Source organism: Mirounga leonina, unplaced genomic scaffold (assembly GCF_011800145.1).
Source record: "Mirounga leonina isolate KUSES-001 unplaced genomic scaffold, KU_Mleo_1.0 Mir_173, whole genome shotgun sequence".
Classification (NCBI taxonomy): domain Eukaryota; kingdom Metazoa; phylum Chordata; class Mammalia; order Carnivora; family Phocidae; genus Mirounga; species Mirounga leonina.
Window position 1 is genome coordinate 61,052,181 of NW_023270447.1, and position 19,780 is coordinate 61,071,960.

The following is a 19,780-nucleotide window of genomic DNA, read 5'->3' on the forward strand; positions in this document are numbered from 1 at the left end:
CTGGGATTGGTATCTCAATGAGGCCTAGCCCTGCTTAGAGATACCATAGCAGGGATTCCCATACCTGGCTGGGCATCAGAATTTCCTGGGGAGCTCGAACCGTCGTGATTCCTGGGTCCCACCTGAGACCTACTGCTCAGAATATTGCTGGATGGGACCACAAAGTCTGTGTTTTTTAAAGTATCCTGAGTGATTCTGCCATGTGGACAGGCATAGGAACTCCCCCACCTACTGGATCAAGTTTAAACCCCCAAGCAAGGCATTCTGAGCCCTTTGCCATCGGGACCCCATGGCCCCGTGCAACCTCATGCCTTGCCCCTCACCCCAAACATGTAGCGCAACAAAGCTGCTCCACGGTCCCCAGACATGCTCAGGTTCTCTCACCTCCCGAGCCTCCACTCAAACTCATCTCTCTACCTGCCCCCTCCTCTACCTGGGGAACTTCCCTACATCCTTTGAAGCCCAGAAAATGCCACTTCCTTCCCCAGGAAGACTTTCACAGCCTCTTCTACCCAGGCAGGCAAAACTTTTATCTCCTTCCTGTGAATTTCACAGCACCTCCCACCACCTAGACCATTGCACCTGTCACCCTGCTCAGTCTTTATCTGATAATGCCTGTGCCAATTGGCCAGACCCAGACCGTTTGCACCGGCAGCGCTGCTAAATCCTCCCAAACATCCTTTGAGGTAAATGATGACAATGATGGTGGTGAGCAAAGACCGATTCGGCGAAAAGCCTGCTTGAAGCTCCCTGCATGTGCTGCTAGGCTCTTAAATCCTCATAAGAGCCGGGGGAGGTGAGTCCTGTTATTACCAGGCCCATCATACAGATGAGGAAACTGAAGCCCAGAGAGGCAAACACCCTTGCCCTGGGCCACACTGGATGTGGTAGAGCCGGGATCTCACCCAGGCAGTGCTCCAGATACCACCGTCTAACCCACCACACTTCAGCCCTTTTACCCCGGAGGCTCAGGGACATATTTGCCCAAACTCACCATTCTCATAAGCAGCACGGACATTCTTTGCACCCAGGAGCCCCTGATTCCCAAACTCCACGCTTACATGGCCCCTGTTTAAACCTTTTGGTAAGTAATCGTAAGCCAAGCCCCATTCCAGGCTCCCTTCCTCATCCCAGGACCCCCCAGAGATCTGCCCTCACCTCTCCCTGGCCTGGCCTGCCCTCTAAGCTCACTCCTAACTCATCCTGCCCCACCTCGAGTTCCGAGTTCCGCGGAAGGAACGCCCAGCCCTTGCTGAGGCCACTTCAGCTGGGAGGCTGAAGTCCAACATCGCTGGCAAGCTTTTCTCCCTTACTTCCCCATCTGGCATGTGGACTGAGCAGTCTGGGACAATGGAGGAAGCAAGCCTCCTCCTCTCCCTGGGCCTCAGTTTCTCCATCTGTAAGGCAAACAAAGGCTTCGCTCTGGTTGTCCTCCAGGGCTGAGAAGAGGCTCTGGTGATCACAGGACGAGAGGCTTGTAAATGCTGGTGGGCCAGCCCTGAGCACCTCACTCCTGGGCCTTGTTAGGAGGGCGGCATCCCCAGTCAGCCTGTAACCCAACCCTGCCGCTCTGGCAGGTTACCTACCTTCCCTGTGCCCCTGCACCCCATCCAGCAAATGGGATCCCAAAAGGACCTCTGCACACAATCACTGTGGGAATGGACTGCAGAAAGGCACTGGGTACCTATAAAGGGCACCTAGCCCAGGGCAAACCTCTATTCATAAATGGCAGCAATTACTAAGTGAAGGGCCCTGCCTCCTTCTGAGGCGAGAACAGACCAAAGTAGAATCATAGCTGGGAAGTCAGGCACCGTTTTGGACAAAAAAAGTGGTAATGTATATCCAGTGGTAAACTTGGCTCTCTCCAAGGGGGGTCCCCAGCCCAGCCAACCCACCCACCGAGAATGCCCTACCGGTCCAGCTGGGTGACAGCAGGGCTTTAAAATCGCACTGTGATTGCACATGTTCTTCACGATGTGGCAGAGCTCTTGTGCATGTCCCTTTCTCACCCGATTCTTTACAGAGCCTGTAAAAGGAGATTACTTGGGCTTTGGTTCCAGGCTGGCCTGAGCTCATGTTTCCAGTTCTGCTACTTATTAGCTGCATGATCTCGGGCAAGTTATTTCCCTCCTCTGGGCCTCACTTTGCCTCGTCTGTAAAGTGGGCGGATACTCCCAACCCTTGAGGATCCCATGAGAGTTACAGGTGTCAGGCACAGAGAAAGTACCTAATCTTTAAAGTTCTATTATCCCCACATTCTAGATGAAGAAACTGAGGCTCAGAACGCCTCCATTCCTGCTCCACAACTAGATAGAAGCAGGCTGGCTCTAGTCCGCAACCCCCGCTACTACACAGGAAGGTGTCCCCCAGTTCACAAGTCTGGAGGCCATGAGGGATGGCTCTGGCTGTTCACGGTCAAGGACGCGGGGTCCCACTTTACAGACTTCTCCTTACAGCTCTCATTAGTCAGAGCTGGCCAGGTCCAGACCTAATCATCGGGCCCTCCAGAGTGGGTGAGAGGGGAAAGGGCAGATCCAAGATGGGTGTGTCAGGTGTGGCAGGTGAGGCCATGTGCCCTATGACTACCGGAAGACCCACAGACACTGGGCCGGAAAGCAGAGCCCTTGTCCCAATCGACTGCGCAGTGAGGACACAGTGATCTCATCTCCACTGTCAGGAGCTCAGCTGTCAACACTGTGTTCCTTCTTAAAGCCTGAGTCAGCGGACAGAGACACATTGCCTCGCACTGGCTTTGTGTCTGCTGATTTTATTAGGGCCACTTCTAGATAAAGCAAGTTATATTCGGCATGATTTGCATTGATACCAGCAGGCTTGATACGTTTTTCCACATTGGGTTTGTCCTCTTGGAACCCTCCTTATTGGCTTCAGCCACAATGCTGTAAGGAAGCCCGGGCTCTGTTGCTAGAGACAGGAGAATGTGACACCGTGTGCAGAGGATGGCCCCCGCCAAGCATCCGGCTGAATGCCACTGCATGGGTAAATTCAGCTTCGCCATGGGGAGCAGAAATGCCGAATCCACGAAATCATGAGAAATAATACATCACTGCTGTTCAAAGCAATTAAGTTTGGAGTGGTTGTTCCATTCCACGGCAATCCATAGCTGAAACACCCCAGTGTTTTGATTTCCTAGATTTTCGGAATGTACGTAGACTGTTAGAGCAGAAGCACCTGTGTCTGAGCACCCAGTGCCCTCTGTGCCCCCCGAAGGAAGAGCCTTGGCCGCCGCCAGTGATTGAGCCTCTACCACTGGCCAGACATTGTGTGGCTTTCACAAACACCATCACGTACTAGATGCTTAATACTTACTGAATAAGCGAATAAATGTCTTAGCGCACACTGCAGCCCTGTAAGAGTTGTTTTATCATTACTCAACCGAAACTCATTCTTTAGAAAAAAATCAGAAAGATGCAGGTATCACAAAAAGGAAAAAAAAAATTACCTCTAACTCTACTACCCATAATTTCAGTTACCATGTAGTGTGTATGTATAGAGATTCAATTACATTACGTATGCATATTTACTTTGAAAAATGTGATGGGACGCCTGGATGGCTCAGCCGGTTAAGGTTAAGCTCAGGTCATCATCTCAGGATCCTGGGATGGAGGCCCCACCCCCCCAGCCTGCTCAGCGGGGAGTCTGCTTCTTCCTCTCCCTCTGCCCCTCCCCCCACCCTGTTCATGCTTGCTCTCTCTTTCTCTTTCGCTCTCAAATGAACAAATAAAATCTTAAAAAAAAAAAAAGAAAGAAAAAGAAAAATGTGATAAACATGCTGTTCTGTAACCTGTTTTTTCATCCAAAAATATCTGGACTTCCTTTCCATGTCCATGAATGTGTATGTCCATTCAACAGCATTTTTTTTTTAATTTTTTTTAAAGGTTTTTATTTATTTATTTATTTGACAGAGAGAGAGACAGCAAGAGAGGGAACACAAGCAGGGGAAGTGGGAGAGGGAGAAGCAGGCTTCCCGCTGAGCAGGGAGCCCGATGCGGGGCTCGATCCCAGGACCCGGGGATCACGACCCGAGCAGAAGGCAGAGGCTTAAGGACTGAGCCACCCAGGCGCCCCCATTCAATAGAATTTTTAATGGATGCACGAATTTGCCTGTGTGTCTCCGCCAGGAATCACACACCTTCTTCCTCTGCCCCACCCCCTGCTCACAGAAGTGAGCCCTGCCCCAACCCCGCTCACAGAAGTGAGCGCTGCCCCACCCCCTGCTCACAGAAGTGAGCCCTGCCAGCCTGCTATGTGCTCTATGACCCAATCACCTGACCACAGCCAGTTGGACCCAAGATGAACATCTCACCCAGACTGGGCTCATCTGCTTCTCTTGTCTACATACTTAGAATCAGGACCAGGAGACAGTCAAGTCTGCCTGAGGGTCATTGAAATGGTCCCACGTATATCCTGGCATCGTGCGGTGGCATAATCTGCCGTGTGGAGACATGCCTGTCTGGGCAGAGAAAGAGGACTAAAGCAGGAATGAGTGACACAGGCCATCCTGGCGGCAGCCGCCTTGCTGAGTGCAGAGCTTTGTCAGCATCTGACTGCCTTTCTGCTCCTGGCTTGTGAGCCACCTCTGCAGCCTTTCATAAACTCTCCCCTGTTGGCTGAGGTTGGCTTAGATGTATTTATGCTTGCCACCAAAACTTCCTAACAGTTACTACTCTAGGGGTATAAGAAAGAAGGGACTCTCCACCACAAGGCCAGGCCTCCGGGAACCAGTAAAAAGAACAACCCAAGATAGAAAAATATTGCCCCGGAACCTTCTATAAGCAGAGGCTCTACCAGCCAGCCACCTTACAAAACCGGGTACTCAGGGGACGCCTGGGTGGCTCAGTCGGTTAAGCGTCTGCCTTTGGCTCAGGTCATGATCTCAGGGTTCTGGGGTCGAGCCCCACTTCTCCCTCTCCCTCGCCCCTCCCCCTGCTTGTGCTCTCTCTCTCTCTCTCTCTCTCAAATAAATAAGTAAAATCTCTAAATGAAACAAAACAAAACTGGGGACACAGGATAGAATGCAACCTTGACTTTTATTAGCATAGTTTTAAAGATGAGGAAAGTTTCCATGAGGTCCCTAGAGCAGTCAAATTCATAGAGACTGAAAGTAAAAAGATGGTCACCACGGGCTGGGGGTTCAATGAGTAAGGCGTTTCCTTTGGGGAAGATAAAAAAGCTCCAGAGATGGACGGTGGTGATGGTTGCCCAATAGCGTGGATGCACTTAATGCCACTGACCCGCACACTTACAAATGGTTAGAATGGGAAATTTTGTGTTCTGTATATTTTACCACGATTTTTTTTAAATGAGAAAAATGAGGTCTAGTAAGATCAACGGAGTAGGTGTGGAGCAGTTTATGAGAGTTCTCTGGACAGACTGGGTTCAGTTCTCAGATCTGCCACTCGCTTACTTGCTTGACCTGGGGCATATTGCTCTGGAGCTGTGCCCTGTTTGCCCTCCTTGTAAAATGGGGTAGCACCCATATATCTGGGATTGCTTAGAAGAATGAAAGAAGATAAATCCATGCCAACCACTTAGCCATGTGCTTGGCACACAGTAAACTGTCCATACACATGACTTCCAGTGATGAGGCCTCTCAACCCAGAGCCAGAAGGGCCTTGCAGGGCACCTGTTAAAACCCCTTCATTACAAAATGGAAGAGACCGAGGCTTAGAAAGGCTTAGAAAGCGACTTGCCTGAAGTCACCCAGCAGATCTGTAGCAGAGCCCAGAGAGGAGCGGAACCACCACCGCTCTCTGAGTGCAGAGATCTCCATCTCCTGCCAGCCCACAACACTTTTCCTTTCTTTAGAGCTAAACTGCTATTGATTTGGGGCATTAATCTCAAGCTTCAAGGAGGAAGGGAGGGCTTCTCTGGGCTCTCAACTGGTTTTCACTCTCCCTCTTCTAAAGTGTGAGTCAGCCAGCTTCTCCGTGCTAAATGTGCATGTGACTGCCAGGTGGCATCCAGGTGGGGCCTGGGGGCGGGGGGGGGTGAGTACAGTGTGACACCTGCTGGGTCGCACCCCTGCTTGCTTGGGGGATGAGCTGCGTGCTTCTTCTGGATCCAAACAGCTGCACAGTGGTATCCAGCAGTTAAGAGGGCCAGGTTTTATACCTTCAGTTTGCTACCAAATTCCCCCTTCAGTGTGACCTCAAGCAAGTGGCTTTAACTTCTGAGTGCCTCAGTTTCCTCAACTGCCCCCTGGAAATGTGAATAAATCTAGTCTTGCCCTCAGCACAAGGTGTGAGGGGTGAAAGAACGATGTGTGGGAAGGTATTTTGCACATTTAAAAAGTTGCATAAGCATAAAGGACAGTGTTATTTCATTTCTTAGGAGAAACAAGGTTCTAAGAACATGACAGAGTCCCGCCAAGCTATTTATTTGTTTTTCCCATCAGTCCTTGGACTTCTCAGGGTGGCTGAGATCCTCTGGTCTCCTTGCTGTTCCTACATGAGGGTGCTAGATTAATTCCTCAGTGTCGACCTTAATGGGGAGTCTACTGGGCCCTGGGCCCAGGGTCAAGCCACTGAACCCTCCCGAGAGCCCCACAGGGTCAAGACTGTTCTGAGCTCCATTTTACAGAGAGAAAACTGAGGCTCACAGAGAGCAACTTGTCAAAGACGGCATCACCGGGGGGGTGGAGCTGGGCCATGAAGCCAACTCTCCCACTATTCCAGCACTCTCTCTCTCCCTAGGCTTGAGGAAGAAAGCCCTGGGGGCTGTATCAGGTCCCCTCCTTCCAACTCCAGAGACCCTCGGAAAACAATACATGGAAACTGAAACAGGTCGATTCCTGCAACCCTGAAGTAAATCAGGCTTTGCGAATGTAAAACACAGGAAATATTAATATTTACCATTTTTCAAGTATTTATTATATGCCAGTCACCCTACAACCATGTTCTTTCTCACTTCCTGTTCTCAATAAATCTTTGAAGTAAATACTGATACTCTCATTTTATGGTTGGGGAAATGGAGACTCAGAAAGCCCAAGTAATATGCCCAAAGACACTCAGCTAGCAGATCTGTCTCCAAGACCTGTGATCTACTCACCCCATATCACTGACAGATCCCTCATTCGTTCATTCTTTGCTCCATTTCTTTATGAAACATTTAGAGCCTCTTCCTTATGCTAAGTAACTAGCTGGACAGAGAGAGGACAGGAGGGCTTGAGCCCCTGCCCCGGAGAGGTCATTATCTGGGAAAAGATAAGGCTCAAATTGTAATCTAAACGGTAAGAGCCAGACCCCGGTCCAATGCTGGTGCTGGTGCTGGGCCAGGTCCCTCAACGAGTAGTGCTTGTCATAGCTATGGTTTGTTTATTTTTTTCATCGAGGTGCTGGAACTGACACTTACTACCCGTTCACTACCGACTACCTACTCCCGGATCGTGGGCAAATAACTTCACTTCCCTGAGTCTCTGTTGTCTCTTTAAGAAAATGGGAGAGAGGGGCACCTGGGTGGCAGTCTGTTAAGTGGCTCAGGTCATGATCTCAGGGTCCTGGGATCGAGCCCTACATTGAGCTTCTTGCTCAGCAGGGAGTGGAATTCTCGCTCTCCCTCTGCCTCTCCCCTTGTTTGTGCTCTCTCAAATAAATAAATAAAATAAAATCTAGAAAAGAAAATAGGAGAGAAAAACATTCATCTCATCAAGATCTTGTGGGAATTAGATTAATTGGAATGATAGTGTATTCATTCATTCAACAAATATGTACTGAGTCCCAGTTTGTGCCAGGTACAGTTCTTGGTGCTGCAGATGCTAGAGGAAGTGGACAGCAGACATTCCCTTGGAACCATGGAAAGATTTGGTTTTTTTAAGTAAAAAAAAAAAAGAAAATTTAATGGAGGCATAATGTGCACACAGAAAAGTGCAAAAATTGGAGGTGTACAGCTCGATGAATTTTCACAAACTGAACACACCCATGTAACCAACACCCTGATTACAAAACATTACCAGCAGGGTCAGGACTAGGATATGGCAAGTGAGGCACTCACCTCCACTGTAAAATTTAAGGGGGTGTTGAAAGCTCAGTCATCAAGATAAACAATGCTTCAATATGATATCTTTTAAAAATGAAAATTAATGCCAAAAAATCCATGATGACAAAATAACAAAATTTTAAATAAAGACAGGCTTAGTAATAGTGCTGTGTTGAGTCATATGAAAGCTCAGGGCAAAAGGAAAACATCAGAAATGTTGATCCTGCCTTACCTTCGTCCCAGCCCTGATATCAGCCCCCTTCACAGTCACTGCCTCCCCTCCAAGGGTAACTATTATCCAGACTTCTAAGCCCATAGGTAAGTTTTGCCTGTTTTTGAACTTTGGGCACATGAAATCATGCTCTTTTGCATACAGCTTCTTTCACTCCACTTTATGTCTGTGAGATGTAACCATGCTGTGGCATGCCCTGGAAAGATGTTTAAACAGGGGAAGGATGCAGTGGCTGGGCGTTTTAGAGAGACCAGTGTGGTGGCAGGTGGGAGCATGGATACACGGCGGTTCTAGACTCTGCTGGCTCTGGGCCAGTGGGGATGAAGAGGAGAGGGTGAAGCCCAGTGATATTTTGTAAGGATAGAGGACACAGGACTGACTGGATATTGGGGATGAGGGAGAAAGTGGAGGCAAGGAAGATGCTAGGTCTCTGGCTTGGCCAATTTGGTGGACAGAGGAGCCATCTCTGGGGTAGGAACTGGGAGGGAGGGGAAGATGAGTCTAGATTTAAACAAGGTGAGTGCCAGGTACCTGTGGGACATTCAGAGAGCTGACCTGGAGGCAGCTGTCCAGCTAAGCCTGGCGCTCAGGAGAGAATGGAGGAGGGATATGACCCCCCTGCATCCCCCAGCATCAGCGAGCAGGTGGCAGTCTTGATGAGAACGCTTGCAGAGGCCTGGGGAATGGCACAGAAAGGATAAAGAAGGGAAGCTGAAAAGTTCTTTGAGAGCAGGTGGATTGAACAGGTGTGCAAATCAGAATGAAAATATTAAACACACAAAACCGTCCTGCTTGGCCCATCAGGCCTTTCTGGAAGCCAGCACCGCGTTTACCTGCAGCCTGGGAGGATTTGAGTTGCAAAACATCCTGAGGATTAGGATGTCCCCCTTCCCAACCCAGGCCAGCCCCCCTTGCATCAGCTGCGGCTGACTCAGCAGAGCTTTTTCTCCGGGACGCTTGCCTTTAAAGGCAAAAAAGAAAAAAAGAAAACAACCCTCTTCCCGGGTGCCTTACTCACTCCGGACTCGGGGAGCAGCTAGGACCGCCCAGCACTGTGCCGCCTGAGCCCACATGCGTGCTCTCAGGCACGCACCCCGGACCCGCCGCTGGGCCACCTGGCACCGCCCCTCCAGTCCCCGAGAGCCCTTCCTCCGACTGGCTAGGGCTGGAACTCCTTGGAATCAGACCCAGAAAAAGTCCGAGTTCCTTTCTGGGCTAAAGGCAGCCTCCAGGGAACAAAGCTGCCTGTGTGAGCACAGCTTGGGGTTGAGGGGGAGTGAAGGGGGCCCTCGGTCCCTCCAAGCAGAGCACTAGGAGTCCGCAGCCTCCTCCCATCCTTCTTTAAAGCCTCAGGGTCGGGGAGGCTGAGATTTCTTCACGCCCTTCCTTTGCTCAGAAACCCTCCATGGCTGCCCAGTGCCCACTGAATAAAGTCTTAACTCCTATAACCTGGCAAGTGAGGGCCTTTATGATCCCACCTCTTCAGCTTCTTTTGCTCAAATTCCCCCTAACTTCATCTCCTCTCTCTCCCAACTCCCTACACTGCAGACACAGGCTGCACCTTCCTGCCCGGCTCCAGGCATTAGCTCCTGGTCTCTCCTCCCCTGCCTCCCCACCTTCCAGGCTCACATGCCATTTAGGCTTTCCCTGGTGTCCCCTCTCTGGTTGGAGTTAAATTCTGTTTCCCAGGACTCAGCTACCCCCAAAATAAACTAGCCCACCTGAGAATCTAACCTCTGATCCAGTGTTAATAGCTTCTCATGAATTTACCTCAAAACTGTAGCCTCTAGGGGGTCATAAAACTTTTAGAGAGAGAGAACACCTAGAAATGGAATTTCAAGCAGAGAATGGGGGTCTGTTTGGGCCGGTATGGTGAGGTGGGGCAAAAGTAAGGCAGTTTTTCTGGCCACTCTGCTTTGTCTTCTGGTGCTACCTTGACCAGAGAAGGGGGATTTGATTTGACATCATGAATTAGGACTGTTGATTTGGATAAACTTTTATACATATCCATTTTTCCTCAGGCCAATCTAGGAGGGAACTGTTATACCCATTTTATAGATCTGAGTCTTGAGGCTCAGAGAGAAGGGATTAGCTCAGTGATGTTTGGTAAGTCAGTAGCAGAGCTGGGACTCAGGAGTCTGAATCCGGGAGTCCACCCTCAGTCCCTGAGTGTGGTCTAGAGATTCTTCCTTCCTTTCAGCAATTACTCTCTGCCTGTCTATGCACATTCTTCCCTCTGCCAAGAATGGGCTTCCCTATGATCTACCTGGTGAACTCGTATTCAGCCTTCTAAACCCTGCTAAGCATGACCCCTCCCTTCCCTGAAGCTCTCTCTACTCCCTGTCCTTCCTCCATGGTACAAGTTCTCCTCTTGTACACATTCTTATCCCTGTATTACTGCTGTCCATTTCCCCTCCTGCAACCCTTCCCATTTGGAGGCTCCATAAGGCTTGCAACAGACTTACATGCTTCTGACCCTGGGTAAGTGACCCACACAGGGCTGGCCTAATGAAGGAAAGGGAGCCTAGTGGTGAGTGTGACCCGTGAGCTGAGTGAGACTTACCCACAGCTGGGAAGTAGCATACACCATAGACTGGGCGTGCTTGGAAACAGAGAGCTATGGAGACTTTGAGCTGGGAAGTTGCAAAATCAAAAAGGTACTTAAGGAAAGACTGCCAGTGTCAGCAGGAAATAGGCAGGCTAGCTACTCATCTGATCATTCATTACTGCCTGCCTTCACTCCTTCGCCCATGTGTCTCCACCACAGAAGCCCTCCTCAGGGGGCTCCATCTGGGGGGAGACAGACAGGACCAGCAGCACACGAAGAAACACCAAAGGGTAAAGAAGATAAAGATTCTCTCTTGGGGGACCCTGGGACACTTTCTGGAAGCCCCATTGCAGAGGTACTCTGTGCCATCAGAAACACTGTGGCACACGGAGGTGGGGGTGGAGGGAGTCGGGCAGAGGAAACAACCTGAGCAAAGGTAGAGAGAAAGAAACTGCTGGTGGGAGAGGTGAGGCGGAGAGCTTGTAAACTAAGCAAGGGCCTGCTCCCTCTCAGGCAGCCTCAGACACATGAGCCTGAGAGGGACAGTCAGGACCAGAGGAGGTGACACCAGAGGAGTGGAGGCCCTGCAAACAGCAGGGAGGGAGGATGAGGTGGTACAGAGAGTGAAAGCAGCAGGACTTTAGTGGCCTCTGGTACCTGGGGGACAAGAGGAAGCCCCAAGCTTTGCAGGCTGAGCAGTTGAGAGACCATAGGAACAGAAGCTGTGGGCAGAGGTGTGCTGGGAAGGGGCCTGCTCCCCCTTCCGTGGGCTGCTCCATGCCCAGCCACGGTGCCCCCTTGGCAGCACTGGACACACAGCCTGGACAGAGGAGTCCAGGAGTCATGTGGTCAGCTCCTCCTTTCCAACTGAAACTAACCCCTCCTTGTCCCTCTCCACAGGGAAAGGGACACTCGGTCGAACCTCAGGACTTTGGACTGGGGGTCTTTCCCTTCACTGTGTCTCAAGTAAGACTCGGGTTTAGAAGAGGAAATAAGGTGAAATGATACCACTACCACTAAAGAAGGACTCGCTGTGTGTCAACAAGTGGTGAGTACTTCATGGACTTATCTGGAAATTGTATCTCTCGTGACAGCACATGAGCCTGGAGGTGGTATTCATTCCGTTTGACCGGTAATAAGACTGAGACTCAAAGGCCAGCACGTTGCCTAGGATCGTGCTAGGACTGGTATACAACAACGGCTATAGACTGGGTTTGAGCTGGCTCAAACCCAAGGACTCCTGCGTTCTTACCGTTCCTATTTTTCACGCTTACCTGTCGCCATAGATTCACATGTACTGTCAGCAGTAGAGAAGACTTCACAAAGGAGCTGACGGGAAAGCCCAGAGAAAGAGGTGGGTATGGATTTTCAGGCAGTGGGCCCAGACTGTGCTAAAGCAAGGCTTGGCTTGCAAACAGGAATGTCGGGGGTGGAGAGGGGTTAGGAGAAAATCTCAGAGCGAGACCTCCTGTAGTTTGTCTCACAAATACTTAAATACCACTTACCACGAAACACTGTTCTAAACACTTTATAAATACTAACTCACTTAATCTTCATAACAAACCTATGAGGTGGTACTGTTATTATCCTTAGTTTACCAAAGTTATCCAGTGGCGGGATGAGGACTCCTGAGTCCTCGCTCTTAAGCGCTATCCTCCACTGATCCCAATTTGCTGTACAGCTCCACCATTTTGTTAGCGGTCGCTGAGGCTCAGAGAGGTGTGCACACTGGCTTAGCGTCACACAGCGAGCGTGCTTCCCCGGACTCGGGGCACGGGCAGCGGGAGAGACCCGCAGCCAGAGCTAGGAGCCGGCAGAGTGCCTTCCAGGCCCCCTCCCCCGACCCCTCCCCCGGTCCCCCTCCCCGCGGAGCCCCGCCCCGGACGTGCCCCAGGCCCCGCCCCCAGGCTCTGCCCACCCCCCCACCCCCCCGCAACACACATACCGGCAGCGCCAGCCAATGGCTGGGGTCCTATAAACTCTACCGTCCGCGCGCTCTAGGCGAGAAGCTAGAGGTAGCCCCGGCTAGTGCGGAGGTCGTGGGCCGTGGGTCTTGGGAGCGAGCTCGCCAGGGAGCAGGAGGCCAAACGACCGAAATCAGAGTCGCAGTCGGAGTCTCCGAGCCGGAGCAGGAGCCTGAGCCGGAGAGCGCCGCCCGTCCGCCCGTCACCGCCCGCGCACCCGGCGCTGCCAGAGCCTCCGGCGCAGCGCGGCCATGGAGCCCAGCAGCAAGGTGAGTCGCGCGCCCGCCGGTCCTCCCCGCCCGGAACAAAGGCGCGGACCCCTCCGACCCTCCGCCGGCCCGAGCCTTCCCGGCCGCCCGGCCGCTCTGTGCGCCCGGGGCGGGCGCCGCGCCTCTCTGAGCCTCCCCCGGCGGCGGCCTGGAGCGCCGCGCTCTGCCGAGGCGGGGGGCGCGGGTGCGGATGGGCTCGGGATGTGGCAGGCGCAAGGGCGCCGCGTGCGTAGTTGGCGCCCGCACTGAGCATCTGGCTTCCTTCCGGGGGCGCCGCGCCCTCCATGCGGCCCGGCGGGGCCGGGGCACCCCGGGCCCAGGCGCGGCACGTCGCTCACGATCTCCCCGGCAGAGGCCCCGCGCCGACTCCTCCCGGGGCGGGGGAGGGGGCTCGAGCGCGGCGCCCATTGGCTGAGCGGGCCGAGCCCCCGGCCCGGCCCCGGGCTCGGCGCGCGGAGGCGGCAGGACCCGCCCCCACTCTGCAGGCTCCGAGCCGCCGCCGGGTTCGCCCGGGGGCCACACTCTGCGCGCGGCCTGCTGTTGGGCTTTAGACGCGGCCTCGCGCGGTCTCCCGCGCCAGCCCTCCGAGGTTCCGAGGCGGAGGGTACTTTTTTCAGGCCGGGGCGCCAACTCCAGGATGCCCGGCTCCGGGGCGGAGACGGAAAGCCGGCCTCTGAGGCCCTTCTTTCCGCGTAGTGCAGGCCCCAAAGCTTTGCCAAGTACTGGGGAGAGGTGCTCCGAGGTGGCACGTTTCCCTGCTCGGGCGCGGCTGGGCCGAGAGAGCTCCCGGGGGGCCGCCGCCGCGAGCCCCGGGAGTGGGGATGGGGGACCAGGCCGGGAAGGGGCCCCAAGCGAGAGCAGATCGGGAGGAGCGCACGCCGGGGGTCCGGGCCCGGGGGCCCGGGGGACACTCCGTACTCTAGATGTGGTCTCCTTCCCTGGGGACAAACAACTGCCTAGATAGGATCTCTTTCTTCATCTGTAGAGCGGCTTGTCCTGCAGGGGATCTTTGTGACTCCCAGAACGGTTCCTTTTCAACAAATATTTATCGATCCCCTCCTGCGTGCAGGGCATTGTTTCTTTCTTACTCCTCCACCCCCCCCCCCCCCGCCGCCCCTTTCCCCTTGCGAAGAGTATTTTCAAGTGACTTTTTCTTTGAAGCGCTCCCTCTCGAATGTTCCCAGCTCCTTGGCAGGGGAGGCATGACGGTCCCCCCCCCCCCTTTAAAACCCGGAATGTGGGGACAGGACTGACTCTGCACTGCCCTTCCTTTGGGCCGTGGCTATCCAGTGGGACTGAGCGGGGTCTTGCCTAGGCCGAGTGGCGCCTGACTGACGCCAGGCGGTCCTCTCAGCGGGAAAAGGCTCCTTCATACCTGTTGAATCCACAGAACTTGTTTCACCCCACCCTGGCCCTTGGGCTTGAGGTGAGACCCTGAGCCGCAAACCCAGCAGTCGTCGGTGAATCATTATCCTGGCATATGGATATAACAAGACAAAAATAAAACAAGTGATTTTAGTTAGTGGTAAGGGCTGGAGACCCTTGCTGTTTTATCTTAGAGTGTGACAGGCCTCTTCACCTCTCTGGACCCCCATTTCTCTGTTTGTAGAAGAGAATGACCTTTTTTTACTTCTTCAAGAGTAAGAACTGTCCTGTTCAGCGGGACCTGGGCGTTTATTTGTTGAGTGGATAAGTGAATATTCTGAGCAGGGACAGAAAAGTGCAGGAGAAAGTCAACAGCCGCCTTCAGTTTTCTAGGCTCTTGGCTAAAATGCCACTGTGTTACTGACCCTGCGTGTAGCCCTGCTGGTTCACAGGCTTGGAGCTCAGAGAAGGGAGGTAAGCTAGTCAGTGGTGGGGCTGGATTTGAACCCAGGCCTAATCAAAAAGGCCTTTCATTCTCCACTGGCCCCTTTCACCATACCCTTTCTTGAATTTTGGGCCAAGGGGAGAGTTTGCCTAAACTCAAAGGCTGCCCTTGTACGAGCTGGTTCTAAATGCTGTAGCCGGTGGGTATTTTCATGCCATACCCTCCAAACTTAGGACTGTCTGCCCATCAGTAAATAACTTTGGAGAGCACCTCCTTCTCAGTGGTTTATATGTATTTAAAATTCATGTGTATACACTGTTATACTGGTAGATTATATGCCTACATATATAGAAATTTAAAAAGACACAGATACCAGTTACGGTTAAAAAAAAAAAAAAAGCTTTGTTTTGTTTTGCTAAACCCTCTCTGGGTCATTAGTATACATTCTGGAATAAAGCCTTTCCTTTTGGAGACTGATTTGATCAGCAAGCACAGCGCTTTTGTGCAGGATGTTAGACTGAGGCCTGGAGAGGTTATGTCCCTTGCCCAAAGTCTTTCAACCAGGTGTGTCTGACTCTGAAGTTCTTTCTCTCTCTCTCTCTTTTTTTAAGATTAAAAAAAAAATTAATCTCTACACCCAACGTGGGGCTCCAGCTCAGAACCCCGAGATCAAGAGTCATGTGCTCTACCGACTGAGCCAGCGGGCGCCCCTGAAGTTCTTTCTGCTGTGTTTCCCCTTCATCTCTTAGGCACTGAGAATAGACTTAACTGACTTCCCTGTGTTCTGTCGTGTCCTCTGCACATTGGTGTCCTCTGCGCATTGTGCAGAGTTTAACTGAGTAGGAAGCGGGGGACAGGTTGAATGCCTCCCCTCCCCGCCAAAGTTTTGCTCATACCCCCTCCTGGGCAGCAGGCGAGGTGAGCCCTGCCCTAGGACCTCTCACCCAGCCCTTTGTGAAGAATTCCTGGCTAGTCTCTTGTGGCGCCTGGGGCCCCTGGGGCGAGGAGGGGGGGTGCAGGGGGTGGGCGGGAGGGCCTCTGCCTTCTCTGTCCTCCAGATAAAGGAGAAATCAGAGATCTGCAGGGCTCCTCAGCCCCTCAGTGGTATGAAGAACATAGACTTTTAAAGTACTGTGGATGTGGTTTTGAATTCCAGTTTAGTTCAGTTGCCTCATCTGCAGAGTGATGTCATTTTCATTATGAGAATGTAAAAATTCAGAAAAAAATGTGTCTGTCCCCATAGATGCTCCATAAATGTTCCTTGCTTCTCTGGACTCCCACGATCCATACACTTACCTGGGTCCCTGGGTGACTGTACCTGGGTTGTGGCCTCTGTCCAGAAGTTTGGCATTCTGACAGTGTGAGCTTTTGGGGAGCCCCGGGATGCCCAGGCCAGGAGTGGCGGTCGATTGAGTCAATCATTCAAGATCCCACCGGCCAGTTCTTCTGCAGCAGGGGTTTGCTGGGAAGCCGGTTTGCGGAGCTAGCACCTGGGTGGGAGGACCGGGCCCAGAGCTGGGTCAGCTAATGTGGCTGCCCTGCCTCCCCTGTGAGGGAGATACAAGCCACAGTGACCTCACTGTCCAATGAAAAATCACTTTCCCAAGGTCACACACTGAGCCTCCTACTGCAAAACATGCTGCCAGCCTCTCGGGGTGACAGAAGAGGATCAAGGAGAGTTGGAGCAGGAAGGGACTTCCCAGTGCATGGCTCAGCCCTCCATTTGACAGATAGGGAAAACTGGGGCCCACGGAGGAAAGACGCTTGCCCAAGATAAGGCCCTCACAAAGAACTGGAGATGTTCCTGAGTATTAAAAAAAGAGGATTTTTTCCACACCCCTGCCCAGTGTGCTCCCCTCCACTCACCCCAGACGAGCAGGAATTTTTCCACACTCCAGGACTTCCAAGCTCCTTCTGGGTGCAGTCGGAGTCAAAAACTGGGGTTAGACATAACTTGACAACTGAAATCCTTCTGTGAATGGAAACAAAACATGTCCTCAGGAAACCGTGACCTTGGGCAAGTGACTTTCCTCAGAGCCGTGGAGCTGGAAGCCTGCTACCCCGTGGCAGGGATGGTGAGACTGGCCAAGTTCCCCACCTCAAGGTGGTGTGGCTCTTTAGGTGGGAAGACCCTTTGTATGGCCACTTTGTGTGCACGGACAGTGTAAACATCTCCATTATGATCCTTGTCCCACGCTGAGCCTTTCAGGGACCCAACCCTTCTTCCCCGGCGCTGGGTCAGTCCCAAATCCCCTATAATCAGCTTGTGACTTCAGGGAGCTCGGCTATTCCCAGTGCCTCCTGGTCACGGGGTATCAGGGCCTAGAGCTCCTCTCTGGCTTTGAGGGTACAGGCCTCCAGTTCCCCCTCCCCCGGAGCTGGCAGAGCTGGGGAGACCTAGAACAAAGGGGGAAGTGTGCAGCATTGGCTTGGGACCTGCAGCCTCACCCTTCCCCCACCTCACTCCTGGGCACACAGGTGACAAAGCCACTCAGTTTGGTAACCGGCGTCCCCTGGATGGTGGGAGGCTGAGAAGGCTCCTGGTTGGCCTCGTGGGCTCAGAGAGGCTGTGACCATGCTGGCAGGCCCAGGCCTGGCCACCAAAACAAACCTCTGATTGTTACCTCCCTCCGTGGGAGGGGTGGAGTGGAAGCCCGAGGCTCTGCTATCCAGCCGCCAAGCCAGGGAGCCGCTAAGGCATAAACGGTGGGGTTTTGTAGGAACTGAGCAGGGCTCCCAGGCCTTGAACTCAGAGCACAGTGAGGGCAGAGTGCGCCCTCTCTAAGACCTTGGCACCAACACCTTGCTGGCTGTGGCCTCTCCAGGGCCTCGGTACCCTGGAAGGGGAGAGACCTCTTGCCAGATCCAGCTTATGGAACGTTTGGCCACTGAGGCCTCTGCTGGACAGGACGTGTCCCCAGATTGCCTATCCCAGAGCGGGCCTCCCGCTGGTATTTGGGAGTGGGCAGGAAGGGGAGAAACAGCTCTACCATTTGACCTCAGAGAAGCCACACCTTCTGTTGGAGCCTGTTTCCTCAGCTGCGGTGGGGATAATATCTGCCTCTCTGGGTCAGGTCGTAGATTCTTTGAAAATTACGGAAATGTGGGGTGCCTGGGTGGCTCAGTCAGTTAAGTGTCTGCCTCCTGCTCAGGTCATGATCCCGGGGGTCCTGGGATCAAGCCCCACATCCGGGACTTGTGGGGGTCTGCTTCTCCCTCTCCCATACCCCTCCCCGCCGCTTGTGCTCTCTCTGTCAAATAAATAAATAAAATCTTTAGAAAAAATTATAGAAATGATGGAGTCAACTATAGAGAAGCATACAAAGTAAAAGAGTAAATGTCTTCTCCCGGTTGTAATGGTTTGGTGTTTCTCCTCTTTTTGGGCATGTGTATGTGTGTGCCTATAATGGATGACACTTTCTCCATAGTTCTGTATGCCCTGCACAGCCCCCCTCCTGTTCACCCACCACCCGAGAGGTCAGTGTCTACAGATGTATTTGCTCTGCCCGTACAAGCAAGTGCCATTTATACAAGTCCGTTTTCCCCCCTTCCTTACACAAAATGTACATCTGACACATTGTTTTCACCTTGTTTTTTCCCTTAACAGTCTCCCTGGCACTCACTTCCAGTCAAGGACATACAGATGTTGCATTCTTTCCAACAGCTGCTTAATATTCCACTACAGCACTGTGATTAAGATATAGCACCCCCATCACTTTCTTTCCTCATACCATGTGCCCCCGATGTATCTTAGGTTTTTATTTTCTGCCCTCCCACCCCCAATTCAAATATCCAGTTTCAAGGAGGCAGGGCTTTGGTTTGGTTTATTGCCGAATGCCCATTGAATAAAATAGCGTTGGGAACAAGCATTCAGGTATTCGCTTTCCTCAGGAACGTATTATTAGGAAACCTCTCTTGTGGAGAAGAAGAGGTCTGGAGGGAGTGGGCTTTCTCAAGGTCACACAAGTCGGGGGAGCTGCGACTTAAACTTGTCCGCCAACAGGGACCTCTGCGAAATCCCATGGTCTGACCCAATGACTTTCACCAGGGTCGAATTGGTGCCTGACTCACCCTTTGAATGGGTATCCACTTTTCCGGATGTCTGGGACCTGCACACAGCCCCAGGAGCCACTTGTTTGCTTTGTTCCATTTTAGGATTAGGACAGACACCTTTTTGGTTATTTGGAGAGGATGATCTGGTTTTATCTGGAAGGCTTTGAAAAGCCTATGCAGTTCATGGGCTAGGTTTGCACAGAGCAGTTCTTTTTTTTTTTTTTTTTTTTTTCGAGATTTTATTTATTTGAGAGAGAGCACAAGGAGGGGGGGTGCGGCAGGCAGAGGGAGAGGGAGAAGCAGACTCCCCTCCCCTCCACCCCCCCCCCAGAAGCAGGGAGCCCGATGTGGGGCTGGATCCCAGGATCCCGAGATCATGACCTGATCCGAAGGCAGACGCTTAACCGACTGAGCCACCCAGGCGCCCCAACACAGAGCCATTCCAAGGACCTAGGGCTTCAAGCAGAAGCTGACAGACTTTTTCTGCTCTGTGGGCCCTGTGTACCATTGTAGTGCAAAAGCTGCAATAAACAATATATAAGTCAATGAGTGTGACCGTGTTCCAATAATACGTTATTCGTGGTCACTGAAATTTGAGTTTGGTATCATTTTCATGTATCACAAAATATTACTCTTTTTTTTTTTTTCTTTTCCAGCCACTTAAAAATGGAAACTCCGTTCTTAGCTGGCAGGCTGGATTTGGCCAACAGGCCCTAGTTTGCCAACCTTAGCTTAGAGCAAGATCCACCCAAGTGGCCAGAGGTTTCTGAGCTTCGGCCTGGGCTGTCCTGGCTCAGACTGGGCAAGGCCCCAAAAGCTGCTAGAATAGAATTTGACCTACATAAGAAAGCACCAGGTAGGAACCTTGTTTCCTTCGGGGGCCAGTGTCCAGAAGCAAGGGGGAGGACA

The 19,780-nt window shown here is 52.3% G+C and overlaps 1 protein-coding gene and 1 long non-coding RNA gene across 2 annotated transcripts in view; one reads left to right on the top strand and one right to left on the bottom strand.

Moving 5' to 3' along the window:
* The window catches only part of LOC118019533, a 98,957-nt gene extending 86,182 nt beyond the window's left edge, over positions 1-12,775 (bottom strand). The window contains exons 1-2 of the long non-coding RNA XR_004681687.1: positions 12,721-12,775; positions 12,050-12,104 (exon numbers count right to left, since the gene is read on the bottom strand). This is a non-coding gene — a long non-coding RNA (uncharacterized LOC118019533). The remainder of the gene's footprint in view (positions 1-12,049; positions 12,105-12,720) is intronic.
* The window catches only part of SLC2A1 (solute carrier family 2 member 1), a 28,564-nt gene continuing 21,509 nt past the window's right edge, over positions 12,726-19,780 (top strand). The window contains exon 1 of the mRNA XM_035018818.1: positions 12,726-13,008. Within this exon, the coding sequence (XP_034874709.1) occupies positions 12,991-13,008 (18 nt within the window). The 5' untranslated portion in view covers positions 12,726-12,990. The remainder of the gene's footprint in view (positions 13,009-19,780) is intronic.